The sequence below is a fragment of the Mizuhopecten yessoensis genome, unplaced genomic scaffold (assembly GCF_002113885.1).
Source record: "Mizuhopecten yessoensis strain PY_sf001 unplaced genomic scaffold, ASM211388v2 scaffold3913, whole genome shotgun sequence".
In the NCBI taxonomy this organism is placed as follows: Eukaryota; Metazoa; Mollusca; class Bivalvia; order Pectinida; family Pectinidae; genus Mizuhopecten; species Mizuhopecten yessoensis.
The window spans coordinates 263,578-282,229 of NW_018405282.1; the positions used below are offsets into that span (position 1 = coordinate 263,578).

An 18,652-nucleotide genomic window follows, 5' to 3' on the forward strand; every position below is an offset into this window, starting at 1 on the left:
CTTAAGTTATTGCACAGAAACAAATTTTCTATTTATAGTAATGTGACCTAACTTTTGACCTTCAAACCTGAAAAGCAATCCCAAGCAAGCACTTTTAGTAAGGAAGCACCTTAAAAAGATTGATTTAATCAAATCTAAGGAACTCAAGGTATCACACAGAAACAGATTTTCCATTTATAGTAACGGTGACCTTGACTTTTGACCTTCAGACCTGAAAAGCAATCCCAAGCAAACACTAAAGGTTTAAGAAAGCACTGTATGTAGTCTGATCTCGATCAGCGCAAAAAACTTAAGTTATTGCACAGAAACAAATTTTCTATTTATAGTAATGTGACCTAACGTTTGACCTTCAAACCTGAAAAGCAATCCCAAGCAAGCACTTTTAGTAAAGAAGCACCTTAAAAAGATTGATTTAATCAAATCTAAGGAACTGAAGTTATCACACAGAAACAGATTTTCCATTTACGGTGACCTTGACTTTTGACCTTCAGACCTGAAAAGCAATCCCAAGTAAGCACTTAAGGTAAGAGAACACTGTATGAAGTCTGAGCTCGATGGACCTAAAGAAACTCAAGTAATCACATGGAAACAGGTTTTCTATCTATAGTTACAGTGACCTTTCACCTTAGTTACAGTGACCTTTTACCTTCGGACCTGAAAAGCAATCCCAAGCAAGCACTGGTAAGGAAGTATGTAATGAACTCCATCCATCAGTGTTAGTATCTTTGACTATGTATAACTGTATCTGCATGAATTGATCTTTATCTCCCTTTGATGATATTAAAGATTAATTCATGCTGATCCAGTTATACATAGTCAAAGATATTGACACTAATGGATGGAGTTCATTACATAAATTTTATACTTGCATCACATTTTCAAGTGAACAAGAACTTAATCACACTGTCGCTGAAATTCTTCAAAGAAAAATAAACTTTAACGGTTCAGATCTAAGAAAAAGAAATAAGATAATACATCTTCAAAATTTGGCATTCATTTATTCATTAACTCATATACACATACACACAAATATCATGCAGTTACATTCAAGTTCATTTCAATGATAGTTGCAATGTACATGTCATAAATGGCATTTCATGTATTACGGTATTGACATAGGCCCTAGCGGCAGGCTCCTATAACATGTATGACCGTGTTGGTATTCGTATAGGCCCCAGCCGCGGGCTACTGTACATGTATGACTGTGTCAGTATTGGTATAGGCCCCTGCCCCAGGCTACTGTACATGTATAACTGTGTCAGTATTCCTATAGGCCCCAGCCACAGGCTACTGTACATGTGCGACTGTGTCAGTATTGGTATAGGCCCCAGCCACAGGCTACTGTACATGTATAACTGTGTCGGTATTCGTATAGGCCCCAGTCACAGGCTACTGTACATGTATAACTGTGTCAGTATTCGTATAGGCCCCAGCCACAGGCTACTGTACAATTGTGCGACTGTGTCAGTATTTGTATAGACCCCTGTTCCAGGCTACTGTAACAAGCATAACAATGTGGGTATTCGTATAGGCCCCAGACACGGGCTACTGTACACGTGTGACTGTGTCGGTATTCGTATAGGCCCCAGTCACAGGCTCCTGTACATGTATAACTGTGTCAGTATTCGTATAGCCCCCAGCCACAGGCTACTGTACAATTGCGCGACTGTGTCAGTATTTGTATAGCCCCCTGTTCCAGGCTACTGTAACAAGCATAACAATGTGGGTATTCGTAAAGACCCCAGAAGTGGGCTACTGTAACATGTATAACCGTGTCTGTACTTGTTTCCAACACTGTACACGTGCGACTGTGTCAGTATTCGTATAGACCCCTGTCCCAGGCTACTGTAACAAGTATAACAATGTGGGTATTCGTAAAGACCCCAGAAGTGGGCTACTGTAACATGTATAACAGTGTCTGTACTTGTTTCCAACACTGTACACATATACCTTTTAAGCTATAAGCTTACAGTCAAACAAGTTGCTATGATAATACACAGAACATCTGTCTGAAGGTCACCTGATGTAAAATCAACGGTCTCAGGGATCATTTCAGACTCAGTTCTTTGGGCTTTTGTTGGTCGGTTGGATGTGTTTCCACAGCAATGCAACAGATGCTGGTGAAACAAAATCTCCTTTTGTTTCTGCCTTTTTGTAATATTCCAGACGCTCCTTCAATTCTTCATGTAATCCTGACTTGTCAAGATCAACTTTAGCATGCAGATTTTTCTTAGTAAAAATAGTAAAGTTCAAGAAAAGCCAAATGACAACTATGGTAGTTACATTTAGCTGATCAGCTGTCTCACCTGGACTCCATAATGTTAGTTCTTCCTTGATGTGCAGTAAGTAGTCATTTTCAGTCATACAGACAAATAGTAACATGGTCTGATGTGGTTCCAAAAGTTGGAATCAAGAAATGTGATAATGTATCCTTATGCATGTTAGCTTGAGCAAATCCATTTGTTATAGCTTCAGCTAAGATCTGATTTAAGACTTTTTGATCCAGGAGAACACCGTCACGTTCCACAGGTTCCTCTGCATCTGTATCAAGATTTTCCTCCTCTTCACCTTCTTCTTCCTTTCCTGTTTGTCTCTTTGCCATTGCTACAGCGATTGTGTGGCTCAGGAGGATATCTACTCGACCATGCCATGTTCCCTGTGACCCTGTATGAATAAGAAAGTTTAGAAGTGAATGCTTTCTCTGCCTATTCGTTGGATTATAAACCACAAAATGGCTTCACTAGTTTGTGAATGAAATGTTATCTGAAACCGATTTTTTTATTGAACATGTAGGTATTACTGTATAAATTAATCTCATTAACCTCATTAATTATTCGTAAAGATGCACAAATCACATCGGTTGGCAAACTTAGCATGAAACCCAAAGAGTGCAGAAGATGGGTGGAAAGACAGAGGAACATAAACAATGTTATCAAGTTTGAAAGAATATTTGCTAGTTATTAAGAGGAAACTGCAGATAATGAGGTTTTTCGTTAATCAAGGGGCCATAACTCCGCCAAATGGAGTCCAATTCTATTGGTTGTCGATCTTGGCCGCGCCCTTTATGCGTTGAACCATGTTACTAAGTTTGAAGACAATCTGATGATATTTGCGAGAGCTAATGAACAGAAACGGCAGAAAATTAATTTTTTCGTTATTCAAGGGGCCATAACTCCGCCAAATAAAGCCCCCTGAAAGTGATTACCAAACTTGGCTGAGCCCTTAAGGCAGTCTACCAAGTTTGAAAAGAAAATTGGTTGACATTTGTTGCAGTTATTGCATGGGAACGAAGTGTGACAGACAGACAGACTGACAGACAGACGCACCCAAATTAATATTCCCCATTACAGTGAAAGCGGGAGATACAAAAATTGCATATAGACTAAAGAAGGCACCACCTGGGCTGTAAGACAGTCGCATTTTGATGATGGACAGCAATTTCTGTATAACCCATATTTTTCATACAAATATTTTAACAAACAAGGACATAGTCATTCAGATTCCCCGCTGAGGACAAATTGGAAACATCTTAATGGTAAAGTGGTAGTCGAGCAAACAAAATAGTGGTCACATCATTGTACAGTTAAACATGAAAAGTGCTCACTCAGTCATAGATTGATAAAGGGACCAATTGGTCTTGATAAACCACAAAATGGCTTCACTAGTTTGTGAATGAAATGTTATCGGAAACCAATAGGAGTAATGCATGAGTTCCCATATAAGGAGATATTAAATTCCATATAAAGATGGAGTTATCAGATTCCATATACGGTCAAAGAGTCCATATAAGGACATATAGGGAGCTACTTTCGTTTCTGCAATTCTAGTTAAGCAAACTTCGTAGTATGCTTGACCCATTTGACACCTATGTTACCTAATGCATGTGTCAAAAATAAATATGAACAAGCAAGTTCTTGGAATTTATATCCCCCACTTGCAGGACATATTGTAGAAACATTATCGAGGTTAGGTTTAAACATGTGAGTATCGATCGCGCTGTTGAGACATCATGTATAGCTTGAAACTTAAAGAAAAAAAGGCCTTATACAGTAATTCAAATTTTTATTGAACATGTAGGTATTACTCTATAAATAATCGTTTAATTCATCAGAATGTATTAACTTCATTAATTATTCGTAAAGATGCACTAATCACATCGGTTGGCAAACTTAGCATGAAAACAAAAGAGTGTCCGAGATGGGTGGAAAAACAGAGGAACACAAACATTGTTATCAAGTTTGAAAGAATTTGGCTAATATTTGTTAGAGTTATTAAGCGGAAAATGCAGATAATGAGGTTAATCAAGGGGCCATAACTCCTCCAAATGGAGTCCGATTAAAGTGGTTGTCAAACTTGGCCGAGCCCTTTAGCGTGACAGACTGACAGATGGACAAACCCAAATTAATATCCCCCATTTTGGTGAAAGCGGGGGATAAAAACATTGCATATAGACTGGAGGAGGCACCACCAGGGCAGTAAGACAGTCGAATTTTGATGACCCATATTTTTCCTACACATATTTTATCAAACAAGGACATAGTCATTCAGATTCCCCGCTGAGGACAAACTAGAAACATCTTAATGGTAAAGTGGTAGTCGAGCAAACAAAATAGTTGTCACATCATTGTACATTTAAACATGAAAAGAGCTCACTCAGTCATAGCTTGATAAGGGACCAAATGGTCTTGAAACGTTGTGATACGTTCGATTCGTATATTTGTGTACTCTATAAAGTCAAATTTGATACACATATGTGCATTCACCTCTTTATATTCAGCAATTGTATATATGGTTTTAGGGTGAGATATTAATCATTTCCAAGTTAACCTTTTTTGGTCCCACCCCTCAGCCCAATCTAATTAAAACTAAATCTTCACATATTGGTCCCATTTATTGATATGTTGCCTGGAAAATCTAACAACAACCCACCAAGGGTCACATCAGAGGTCAACTTCAATACACAATTGCCCCATCCCTTAGCCCTCTGGGGGTTCAGCCCCACTGTTTGTACAATTTTGAATTCTCACCACCTATTTGGGCCAAATGAATTAACAATGCCCCCAAAAAAACTAGCAAAGAAGGTCCCGATGACCTTTTTCTATATCAGATAATTGTGTCAACGATATACTCATATGGAGCCTAAGTACACATAAGGACCATTCAAAAATCATACCAAATTTTACTTAGAAGTTTCATAACCCAATTAAAGGGGTGTGTGTGTGTGTTAAAGTGAGGGGGGCCCGGGGGACCATTTTATATCAATTGTGGTAGTATAATCACAGACATTGTGAATGCATGTTTGTGTCTTTTATTGTGTATTATTTCTATATTGAAAGAAGATCAACCAGCTGCATTATAGGTCTGTGAACATTGTACTCACAGATATAAGGATAATTACTGTAGTTGTGTGTCAGGGGGTGGTAAAGCATCTCACTATGTTCACGAAAAATATCCCTCAATACTATCATGATTAATTTTAAACTAAGTGCTAATTTTATCGGATATTTTTATGTACTGCCTTCAAGTTACATCACATATCAAAACTTTGAAGAAAGGTTCCAAAAATAGCATGAAGTTCTGTCAAAATAAGTCCATTAACCCTTTTTTCTGACGGTGGATTCACTCACCAAATGATGTAATGGAGTGACCAACAAATGTCATACGTATAGCTGGTAATTGTCAGGAAAAAATGAAATGATAAAATACAGTAAACTTTACCCTCTCTCCAGGAACTGAAACTGAAATTTTTATACGACACTCTTGCGTCATGAAGGTAAAAGATAAATGTTTTGTCTGACATACATGTGTGCAGTATATTTCAATTGATAAACAATTTTAACCTTAAAATTGTAGAATTTTTGTTTAAACTATGTGAAGAAAAGGTATATATGCAGTATTATGTATTTTTACTGTTCAACTTTAAAGGAAACATAAAAATAGGGTGAATATTTTGAAGAAAAACGGCTCTTTTTTTTTTCAAATATGGGAATTTTGAAGTACATAGGGGGAATTTCAAGAACAGGGAAATTTTCTTCTGTAGCGGAAACTACCCATAAACAGTAGTGAATCAAGCCTAGATTTATCCCATGATGTCATAAATAATGAAACTGAACCAAAAAGAGCTTACCTACTGAAGTGTTTCCTTCAGAAATTCTGGCCTTACAACCACAGCCACATTCTTTTGGAACTTGCTTTGCATATTCATCAACTTCATACATCTTGCCTGGTATTAATTGTGAGAACAGGTGATGGGCCAATGCAACCATAACTTGTGTCTCCTTATTTCCATTTGTTGGAGGAGTGGTTGTGATGAGTGTCTGAAGTGCCTTTCCATGTTTTTTTCTCTCTGGAAAACAACAATTGCAGTACTGGTTATTAGTATTGAAAATATTACATGTGGTTTGGTTTGTTTGTTTTACGTCCTATTAACAGCTAGGGTCATTGAAGGACGTGCCAGGTTTTGGTGGTGGAGGAAAGCCGGTGTTCCCGGAGAAAAACCACCAACCTACGGCCAGGAACTGGCGACTGCCCCATGTAGCATTGTGTCTTTCGTAGTTATGTCAATATCATGTAAACCTTTTCACTAGGAGAAAAAGTGATATCTCAATAACAAAGCCACAGATAACAATATACATATTACTGTAAAAGATGTGCATTAATTAGGTTGCCTTACAAGCCTCAGCTGTAGGAAATTTCCTTTTGGCGCAGCAGTAGAGCATTGGGCTAGAGAACAAGAGGTCATTGGTTCAAGCCCCGGAAAGAACTCTTCAAGAGTTTTCCAGGGGTCAAAGTGATTCCTATGCAAGTATAGCTGAGTATTTTTGTCAATACTCTCCGGGTCCATATGTGGGCACCAATATAACAGAGGTCATTATTATGTCAACGCCTCTGCTAGGAGGAAGAACCTGGGAAGTCTAGCTTACTAGTCTTACGCTCTACCGAATGAGCTAAAGAGAAATCTCCCTAGCTGAGTTGGTAGGAAGCGGCTGGTATTTACTAGTTAAATTATCGTATAAGAAACATTGCATAATTCTTCAACATGGTGAAAAGTTTTATCAAAATTGGATGTTAAACGAAGTCCGGAACATTTTTTGAAAAACATAACATAGAATCCAATGGGAAAATAGTGTAACGTGATAGACTTATGGCGCTTCACTGTATAGCATAGAATATATAGAGGATATCTAACAACTTGTCTACAGTAATACCAAATATATTTCACAAGTGTGGTTAATATTTTGATATCTTTCATGAGTATGCAGCACGAGTGATATTTATCACAATATTAGCCACACAAGTGAAATATATATTTGGTATTACTGAAGGTACTGTAAGATATTCTTTTTATAACATTTTATTACGAAAACCTAACCCGGAACACAGAATGACACATCAAGCTGACAATACTTGATCTGGATACTTTTACTACAAGCATGACTACCTATATATATATATATATATATAGACAACCCTATGAGACAAAAAGTCATATCTGCAAAAAAAATTATAAAATGTAAAAACTCATAATTATATCCCTTTATTTACTGAATTTTATTATGTAGGCACCTAAGTTAATGTTTTTGATAAAGTACACCAAATCACTATCATAATAACTATTTAGAAAAAGTCCTGTCTTATCAACTCAGATCAATGTGCATTGTTGATAAGCACGGAATCTACAATGGTGGGGAGTGGGGGAAATGCAGAGTTGTTTTGTCAACACTTTTCTTGATGAAAAAATATCATCACCACCTATGTAAGTTATACTTATGACCCTGGACTTGAAGAGGCTGACTGTTTCATTTGACATGCATGAGGTCTTTCCGTTTTGAGGGTGCTCGCATATGGAGCAGCCTGCCGAAGGAGTTATGGAAAGCAGAGATCTAGAACTACTCTGTTTTTGGCAGACTGACCTGTATGTGGGAAAGCCCTGAATGCGGATATACCCGTTGTATAGCCTAGCAAACCTGGTTCTTTTCTGTGATGTGTCAATGTGTTAGTGTGCTTTACCTGTGCAAATGTGCCTACACTGTGTAAATGTGTCTACTATGTGCAAATTAGCTTTCCATGTGATGGTTTGTTTTTATGTGCTTACATGCAAATGTGCTGAATGTGCTACTGTGCATATAATATCATGAAATGATGTGCTTGCCGTGTGCAATGTGCCTACTATGTGCAAAATACTTTCCATGTGATAATTTTGTTTCTTTCTGTGCTTACAGTATAGTACGTTTTTTAATTTTTCATGTTGTAATAAAAAAAATTGTCTCTATTATACTCATGGTTTTTGTCAAAATACAGGCTCTTTGTAGCTTATGTTGTATGTTTGCAAAATCGACAGAAAAAAAATATTCTTGTACTTATGGAGTTTTCTTTGATCCAATAGTTAGAATTGCTGACCTGCATAGTCTGTATATGCTTTCATGAAAATGAAACTTAACTTTGGAATTAAAAGCTGTGTTTTCCCAATAGAATTATTCTCCATGATAGATAACAGATGATTATTCCCGCCAGTAGAATCGTCTAATGTCTAAGACGGATTTTCTTGAGGCCTGCGTATCGTTAAGCTAACCAGGCTTTTACTAGAATTGTAACTTTTCCCATGGTAGTTTGCAATCAGTGTTTTGATTAGTTAAATCAGCAAAAGTGACAATTTTCATTAGCTTTTAAAGAATTGTTAATATTTCACAGGTAAAAATGTAATAAAACACAGATACATGTACAGTCGCACACGTAATCGATCATGGTTAACTTTTTCAAGCTTACCACGCAGGAATTCAAACAACGCCAAGAATGATTGTTGGGAACAGTCTGGGTATTTCTCGATAGCTTTTACTCCATTTGCTACAAAGTCTTTTAGAATAGACACATTCAGAATGTCCTTTATGGGAATCAGTCCACAGGTTGGAAATCCGTCTGCATGATCTTTCCGTACCGACTCCCGAACTTCCTCAATCACTTGAAGATAGACCGCTGCGTCGCTGAAAGATGTCCCTATCTTAGCATTACTAGTTTCTATAACTAAGTTGTAGAACCCCAGGGGGTAAGTAGTTTCAGTGGCAACCCACTCAAAAACTTGTTTGGCAATTTTCTCTTCTGTCGATTCGCTGTAGTGCTTCAGGTCTGCAGATTTTGTGGCCATTTTTCGAACCAGCCGAGTTTCGAGTCTCGCGTCTAATACCCATGTGCGACTAATCACCGAATCGGACTGAAACAGAAAGACTCGGAAACGAAAGAGAACAGAAACGGACCGTAACTCTATCGACAAGGAATGCAGCATCTATTTAAAGTGAATTAAATACCCTTTTGTCGATTCGCTGTAGTGCTACAGGTCCGCAAAGTTTGTGGTATTTTTTCGAACCAGCCGGGTTTCCGGTCTCGCGTCTAATACCCATGTGCGATAAACCACCGAATCAGACCGAATCGTACCGAATCGGACCGAAACAGGCCAAATCGGAACCAAAAAGGACCCTAACGTAACCGAAACGGGATACATCAGCTAATTCAAGGGAATTAAATACATTTCACATTGTGTGTGACCAAAGCAGACCCCAGTCATAACCAAGGAACCTAAACGAATTTTTTTTTTTTTAATTTGAGCTGTGTTTCTTGTAATAATATTTCTCGTGTATATGTTGTTATGTATGCCAACTACATATAATAATGGCATGTATTTATGTGATCGTATCATATAAATACAGAGCGCACGGCTAGATGTTCATAATGACGAGACATGTTTTTCACGTTACGTTATTTTCCCCTTTTTGTTTGTTCTTTTTTTCCAACCGAATTTTCTGACTTATTTTGATATTTTTGCTGAAAATTTATGCAATGGTTTATTAAAAATATTGATAAAGTTGCCCTTTTAAATGAGACATCCATTCTTTTTAACTTTTCGGTACTTCTGAAAGTCGTTTCGGTACTTTTGAAAGTTGTTTCGGTACTTCTGAAAATCGTTTAGGTACTTATGGAAACACACTTTGGTACCAAGTTTAAGTCAACGTCACCACTTTTTGCGTGCTGTATACCTTCAAGGGAAGTAACTCTAAGTCAAACTTGTGCTATAATACACGTGTTTGTATCAGATTTTTTGAAGTGGTCTTTGCTTGTTTTGGTACAGTTCATGTATATTTGATATAAGCACGAACTTGATATCTAATATGTCAGTGACATAAGTTTTTTTTTACACGTCATGAATCATGAATACCAAAAACAAAACAAGATTAATATTATTACATTGATGAATAATTTTATTTCCGTACATGGATAGCATATATTTATACTCGGTAAACAAAAATTAAAATACATTTAAAAACAGTTAACAACATAATTCACATCGTCATAAATATAGCTACTATTAAAAACTGTTCCCTTCCCCGTAAACTTTTCACATCGTCATTCCATAGCTACTATTACATACTTTTTCCCACGTTACCCTGTATAAGAATTCCCTTCCCCGTATATTAAACCACACTTCATAAATATAGCTACTATTAAAGACTGTTCCCTTCCCCGTAAACTATTCACATCGTCACTACACTTCAGAGAACAAGGGAAGCGGCCTTCCGTAGTAGCTGTGATGCTGTAAGTCTCCCCTGCTGGTAACGCTTCCACATCCGGAAGACGCGTCTCTACCTGTCGTGACCGCTTCCTCTGATGTCTTTTCAATTTCCCCTCTGTCACCACTTTTAGTTGCATGGGGATGGCCTCAGCTTCCCGGAACAGCAGATAAAATGGGACTGGTCCCCTCACGTTCACACGGGTGTTCAGGCGATGGTGCCAACCTTCGACGTCATTGTTGGTTCTCACAGCTGTGTTAAACACACACCAATTGCTGATCGGGAAGACTGAAAAATAAATAAAATAATTACTAAACTATACATTTCATTAATTCTTTGGATTGCATATATGCTGTTTTTTTTTTTCTTAACCTGTTATGCCATAGAAAAAAATCAATTGAGTCAAATTTAAGTAATGTTTTTGTCATTACGTCATTTTCGTTTTTTTCATCTGCGTACCTGTTTCTCATCCACGTCCTCTCGATGTAGTTCATCAGGTCCAAGATTGGTTTGGAGGTTGCCCGTTCCCGCAGGCTGTCGAATGCTCCCAAGATGTGCTCCTTGGGTAGGAAATGGAGTGACATTACCTGGCTGACGAAATCGTGGACCTTGCTCCGCTCCTCGTATGCTTTCTGTCGATAAAAAATACAATTATAATGAGAAAATATAAATGCATAATGATGGATAAAGACTGACCTCCTATTGCCAATTTTATGCCTGTATATATTGCGATTTCTGCAAAAACATGGAACTCGTGGAACTCATGGAACTGTAGACATTGCCCCGTCCATCTAAGCCGTGATAGCTTGTTACTGTGGCACTATATAATTACCTTCAACCCCAGCTCTTGGACTTTCCTGAATACTGCCTGCGTCCAATGGAAGGCACATCCCTGGATTTTCACGTTGGAGAAACGGTGCCTGATGGCCTGCCACAGTCCCGCTTCGTAATCCACGACGCATCTCTCTAGTCGAAACTCGGAGATCAGTGATAATAAATAACTAAGTATAGCGGGACATATATATAACATGTTTAATTAATAAATAGCTAAGTATAGCGGGACATATATATAACATGTTTAATTCATATTTAAACAATAATTTAATCCGAAATGGAAATCGCTAATTTTTAGCTAAGTGTAACGGGACATATATATAACATGTTTAATTCATATTTAAACAATAATTTAATCTGAAATGGAAATCCCTAATTATTAGTGATTTGTACTCACCAGTTGCACACGTTCTGTGCTGCCATCTACTGCACACGTCACACTGAAGGGCTTCCTGTCGAGGTCGAACAACGCCGTCACACTGAATACACGTATCATCCAAAGACATGATGAGTTTTTTGATAAATTTGATAGTTGGTGAATTCCCTCAACGTTGAGTTTCTCTCCTAAAGAGCTACTCCGATCTACTCGGAGCTACTCCGATCTACTCAGCTGCTCAGTTAAAAAAGCAAACGTTAAATAAACAACCATCGTGTATGTTGCGGGATCACGTTTGAAGTTCGAAAACAATGATTGACTGATCTGCTTGATTGTTTAAACAACTACAAAAGCAAACGTAAAATAAACAACCAACAATAGATAATATTTCTTAACTAATAAACGAAGTACCGAAAATTAACAACCAACAATACATGACAAATGAGAAATATTTATTAACTAAAAAAAGAAGTTCCGGAAAAATTGTTGAAGTACCGAAACAACTTACAAAAAGTACCGAAACTACTTACAAAAAGTACCGAAACCTCTTATTTTTGAAGTACCGAAACAACCGTGTACCGAAACGACTGTACCTGGTCGTTTAGGTACCCGGTCGTGTAGAGGAGCTCTATCGGTTTCTGTATTAGAAACCAACTTTTAACTTTAACTTTAATGTTATATTTTGTGTAAATGGCTCAGTTTTAAGAAATGGACAATTATGTTAAAGAAGTGTATTGGTTAGGTTGCCTTACCAGCATCAGCTGTACATGTAGGGACATTGGGCTGGAGAGGCAAGGATCACGGGTTCGAGCCCCAGCGACGGCACTATCTTTATCACTATTCCTCGTACTACTACAATTACATCAATATTATCAACATAATTGTGTTCTATTTGTGTGCCGAATACGTGAAGAAAAAAATAATGAGTCATCTTTTTCCTCTTATTTTTCCAGAGAAAATGGCATAATATGAAATCATGGCACGCATTTAGCTATAGAACAAATCATTATATTGTAATATACAACACTTGATATAGCGCCCTATCTAGCTAGACTAAGCGCTTTACAGTACATAGGTATACAATTTATACAATCGATACAATCATTATATTGTAATATATAACACTTGATATAGCGCCCTATCTAGCTAGACTAAGCGCTTTACAGTACACAGATATACAATGTATACAATCGATACAATTAGCATATATACATTAATCAATACAATATTTTGAGGAATTCGCAGGAGCTGCCTTATCAGGCGCTAACCTCTAGTCCTATGCCACCTGGCTAATATCTCCCTATGTGTGTATGTCGCCGTGTGTGCAGTAGATGTATCGTGTTCTGCTTGTAGTGGAACCGTGCTTCCAATGACATTAATTATAGTGCTACCTCACTTGAATGCTACAGCACAGATACCGCAACATCCAGCACAGACCATTTTATACTCCATCTGGGTTATTGAAGTTATGTGGGCTGCGGAAAAACACTTTCTCTGAATAGTCCATGCGTATGATGACTTTGGGGATAGAGCCCCGGCCGTCTGCGTGGAAGGCCGGAGTGTTAACAACTCGACCAATCCGCCCAAAATTTTACTGAAAAATAAACAGAATTGAAAAATGGCATGTCACTTTATTGGATTCAATGTTGAAAAGAAGAAAAAGACAATAATTGAAACTAACGTTTTAACATATATAAACAAGGAAATAAAATGTATCAATACAAATAAAAAATCTATATTTAAAATTTAATTGCGGGAAGATCTTTTTTTAGGAATATAAATATTACATTATAAATAATTATAAAAATGATGTTGTTGTAAATGCATAAATATATTTAAAATGAAATTGTGGGAAGATACATTATTTTATAGATATAAACACTACATTATAAATATAAAAATGATGTTATTGTAAATGCATAAACATATTGCGAAAACATCAGCTACAACACATTGCGTGCACCCAGGGCTTGGGATCGCGGACCCTGCTTTCTTAAGCCCCAATTTTTTTTCATAAATGATAAATATTATGTTTTAGTTTAAACATATTGTTTTGCCAAAATAGTGACAACAAGATTGGGCACAAGTTATTACAACATTATTTAAGCCCTTTCCTCAAATATATACATCAGATTTACAAACATGGCACAACTGGGTATCAAATAATATGTATAATAGTAGCATTACAACAACAGAAACAAAAAGAGAAAGAACAACATTGAACAGTCTCACAAATTGAGTATAGAAGTATAAAATGCCTTACGAATTAAAACCTACCGTTGGGCTTTATGAAAAATATCATTATTTTGTTGAGAAGACAGATCCGGAATACCAGATAACAATATATCTTAGGAGATTTCATTAACAAAATTTAGATTTTGAAACAATTAAAACCTCTGGTGTGTATAAACTGGACATTCAAAAAAGAAATGATAGGCGTTTTCACATGGAGATCTACAGACACAGGCGGGACTATCTACGATGTTGACTTTAAATAAATCATAATTTAGGGAACTGCAGTTGTACCTTAATTTAGTGTGAATGATATTTAGTTTTCGTTCACCATAACCAAAATAACTGGGCGATTTGGTGTTCAATTCTCGAGAGATGTCTTTTTTAATCTTCCTAAAGTGACTGATGATCTTCTAGCAGTATCTAAACTGTTCCAAGAGCGAAGCGTAGAAGGTAGGTAGGATGAATTTGTACTAGTAAGTCTGAAATTTGGTATTACAAAGTCATTGCTGTTTCTTAAAGGATATCTGACATTTTGGTTTACTGTATTGGGTAGAATTTTGTTTAAGAATTCAGGGGTGATAAAATTTCTCATTTTGTACAATAACTGCAGTTTCCTTCTTTTTCTCCTGTCTGAGAGTCCTCCTCACCCCGATTAAACATAGAGAGCATAATTACTAGCATAGGAAGGAAGACCAGTAATGATACGTGCGGCTTCACGTTGACATGTTTCTAACCTCTCACTTTCATTAATTGTACATCCGTCCCATAATTCACAACAGTAATCAAAAATTGGCAAAATAAAAGAGTTATATATATTCAACAAAGTTTCTCTTTTAAGAATATGTTTCAGACTTCTAAAAACATTTCTTTTCTTCATAACGGATGTATAAATAGCTAAAATATTATCCCCCCAATTACCTGCAGAATTGAAGACTACACCTAAATGCCTGTGTTGATCACTAAAATTCAATTATTGGTTGTTAAATCGTAATTCTAAATCTCCATCTAGTCCTGTCGCAGTAGAGATAAATAAAACATTGGTCTTACTAGCATTGAAATCTACTAACCATTTTTTGGCCCATTTACTTAAAGAATCAATGTCTAGGTTAAGGACAGTCTCTATTTCTTGACAGGAAGAAGATATGTGTAAGAGAGAAGTATCGTCTGCGAAAAGTCTAGAGGCAGAAAGCAATACATCAGATATGTCTTTAATATATACCAAGAATAATAATGGGCCTAAAATAGAACCTTGAAGAACTCCTGCCTTTATGAAACCAGCACGAGAAAGAGAATTCGATATAAAAACGTGTTGTTTCCCATTAGATAGGTAGTTGTTGATCCAATTCAATAGCTCGCCAGTTATCCCATAAGACTTTAATTTAATAATGAGCCCTTTATGCCATACACGATCAAAGGCCTTAGAAATGTCGCAGAAAACTAAACCGGCATGTTTTTTCTTCTTCTAAAGCTAGACAGATATTGTGATATATTTCAATGAGTTGATATAAGGTCGAATGATTCGGCATAAAACCGGACTGGTGTTGATAAAAGAAGGAGTTTTCCAAAAAATTGTTATGGATATGTTTAAAAACAACCCTTTCAAAAACTTTCCCAACAGTAGATAACAAAGATGCCTGTTCCCCTTCTTGAACAAAGGCATTACTTTCGCAAGTTTCCAGGCTTGTGGATATATACATCTGAAGTTGAAAATTAGTCGATGAGACAATGGACATTTTCATAGAACTTTAGACGAGCATTTTTCTTCATGTTATTAACGTTATTGCGCTGAGACTTAAATTTGTTGATATCAGAAGGGCTTCCACGGGATCTATATCATTTGTGTAATCTATCCCAAATCCTTATCCGTTTTCTAAGTTCAAATGACATCCAGGGTTTGTCGTTTGGCCAAACGGTCACTTCTTTGGAAGGTATAACTTATGCGGCAAATTCTAAAAAAATATATGTAAAAAGGTCACAGGCTTCGTCGACAGTATCACAGGTTGCAAAATTATGTTCCCAATCGAAATCTAAAATCTTATTAGTAAAGTTACCAAAGTCGGCAGATTTATAAAGCCAGACTTTTCTCTATTACACTGTTTTAATAGCAAAAGATATTTTGATTGAAGCAATACATGCCTCATGATCACTGATCGAATCATCTACTGTAATAACATTACTTTCAACACAAGTCAAAGTTTCAGATATGAAGATGGGGTCCAGGAGACTAGATCTCGTAGGACAGATACGAGTAGGTTCATTAATTAAACTTATCAGTCCGTATGTATTCATTATATCAGACAACACATGCCTATATGAAATAGTTCACAAATCCACGTTAAGATCACCCGTGACTATCAAATTGGGAGAAATAACTAGAGCTCTGTTTATAGATTCACGTAAATTGTTCCAAAAGGGTTGGACAGAATTTTCGGGCCTATAAATGGTAAAGAGAATTAAACATTGCCCTGAGAAATCAACTCGAGTCCAAATGACTTTGTCTCCTCTATATTCAAGGTCACGTAGACGCTTGACTTTTAACATGTCATTNATAAAAAAAAAAAAAACCCCCCCCCCCCCCCCCCGTTGAAAGTTATATCTAAGCGAAATGGTTCATGGTAACCGTCAATACGTAAAAATTCAGAAGCAACATGCTCGTCTAGATGTGTCTCGGTGAGACAAATGATGTCATACTCGCCTGCTATGTCTTCAGTGGCCTCAATTTTATTCCTAACACTTCTAACATTCAGATGGAAAAGAGATAATTCATGTGGGCCTAGGTTTAATTCAATGTCCATATGTGATAATAAAAGACCTAAATGAACACTAAACAAGATAAATTCTGATTTCATCCAACATCTGCCATATACTCTAGTGTAGAAGCCTCCGATGGCCAATCTATACGACATCATATCATTACCCATTATCTATGGGAACATTCTTATATAATCAAATCGGCAAACCGAAGACTTCCACACTAACAAAAAGTAAAGACCAGTTATAGTGAAAATGTGTTTGACTGAAACACGAAGAAAGAACATTGAAAGAAGATACTAGAAAGAACATAAGAATCAGAACAGACAATAGCTTGAGAACAAATGTTGCTCTCAGAACGATCATAAATATCGCAGTAATAGCGTTTGTTTGATCGACCGACGGATTTAAGTAATATGAAAAGGCAAAGCCTTAAAAGAGCGTAGCGTTTGTTGATCTATGATATTTACTGATTCAGAATACAACTTTCAGAATGAGATAAGATAAACTTTATTTAAAGTCGGCTAGTCGAAGAACAATAAAACACAAGCTCTAACGAGAATAAGATCGAAATAACAATAGGGATTCGGACCTTTTTATATTAAAGTCCGTTCTTGGAAGTATGGCAGCATGTTCATTTTTGAACATTATTTAACTTTTCCTGTCGGAAGATCGGATGTCCGAACGAGCCCCGCGGGCATGGGGTAAGTTCGGACAGGCATTCGGGTAAGTTCGGCCAATTGGAATCAGCTTAATTATGACGTCATAAAGCATGCAACGTCAGATTGTACCGCCAATTTTACGTCTTTTTATGTGTTTACTACATGGGCCGACCTTGCCACGGTATTATTGGTCGAACCTGTTCGGGCTCAAATTCATATTTCAATAAATTCTTATCGTACAGCAATATGGTAGTGAGTGATTGGCTTGGCTTTTATGTATAATCATTTGAAGCAGATCATATTACATATTTGACGATTAGTCTAAGTAAATGTATAGAGATATTAGTTGAAAAAATTAGATTAAAAAAAGAATACATTGTAATACTTTGATGTAACTGAAATTGTCTTTATATCGATATGTAGTCTCAATTACTGTTCCATCTGGAAACACCGGATTGAATTTCAAATTTTGTAACTGTCACCGAGGTTTGACAGGTAATGATGCCAAATAAAATAACAGTTTCTGTCTGTAACTAGTTATAAATCGGTACGCGTCGTGATAAAGTGATACGTTGCTGAAAAAGGGCGTTGCACTTGGTCTTTGGTCGGTTGTCTGGAAAATTATTGCTAATTTCGTCATAAATGCATTTTCCATTGCTTATTTTATGAGTGGTGATGCATAAATAATGTAAAGACTATATCTAGACTTTCAAAAATGTTAATTATTTCGTTCATATTCTCAACATATGTAAATCAAAAGCTGATGAACTATTAAATTATCTCTTTTTGATGATATCTCCCGGTAGAAATAACAACAGAACCGGGTTGATGACAAAAAAGATCTTCAGAAAATATCCGCATTTTTACTTTTTGTGCCTGTGTAAACTGAAGTAAAAAAAGTCTTGAAGCACCGACAAAGAGATAAATGCAACGGACATCAGTTCCATAATTTTCCGGTTATTTTTCATCCTTCCGGAAATAACCGATGAAGGCCGATGGATTGTGACGTGCTTGTGTCGTCATGGTATGATAATCTCTGAACGAAGTTTCATGCCTGTTAAGGTGGCTCCACACTTTCGCAATTAACCAGCAAAATTCGTTGAAACTTTCATATAATGGTTATGCAACTATGTAGAGTTAATTTTATGAAAATCTAAACATTCCGATAGTTTGGGGAATTTTTTGGAAAAAATACCAAAAAATTGAATTTTCGCCACTTTTAATATTTTCCGGTT

The 18,652-nt window shown here is 36.6% G+C and overlaps 2 protein-coding genes across 3 annotated transcripts; both read right to left on the reverse strand.

Annotated features, from left to right (window-relative positions):
- Positions 1-2,159: 2,159 nt before the first annotated feature.
- Positions 2,160-9,289, reverse strand: LOC110448200. Of its 2 annotated transcripts, none has more exons than XM_021494325.1 (3): positions 8,767-9,289; positions 6,132-6,346; positions 2,160-2,664 (listed from the first exon to the last, which is right to left on the reverse strand). In XM_021494325.1, the coding sequence occupies exons 1-3, from the start codon at positions 9,278-9,280 to the stop codon at positions 2,635-2,637; spliced, it is 759 nt and encodes a 252-aa protein (XP_021350000.1). In that variant the 5' UTR covers positions 9,281-9,289; the 3' UTR covers positions 2,160-2,634. The 2 variants fall into 2 exon arrangements, with proteins under 2 accessions (XP_021350000.1, XP_021349999.1); XM_021494324.1 differs by having other exon boundaries at positions 6,128-6,346.
- Positions 9,290-10,431: 1,142 nt separating this feature from the next.
- LOC110448202 lies at positions 10,432-11,589 on the reverse strand. The gene is made up of 4 exons (XM_021494331.1): positions 11,392-11,589; positions 11,019-11,191; positions 10,882-10,931; positions 10,432-10,847 (listed from the first exon to the last, which is right to left on the reverse strand). The coding sequence occupies exons 1-4, from the start codon at positions 11,587-11,589 to the stop codon at positions 10,432-10,434; spliced, it is 837 nt and encodes a 278-aa protein (XP_021350006.1).
- Between the last annotated feature and the right edge of the window lie 7,063 nt (positions 11,590-18,652).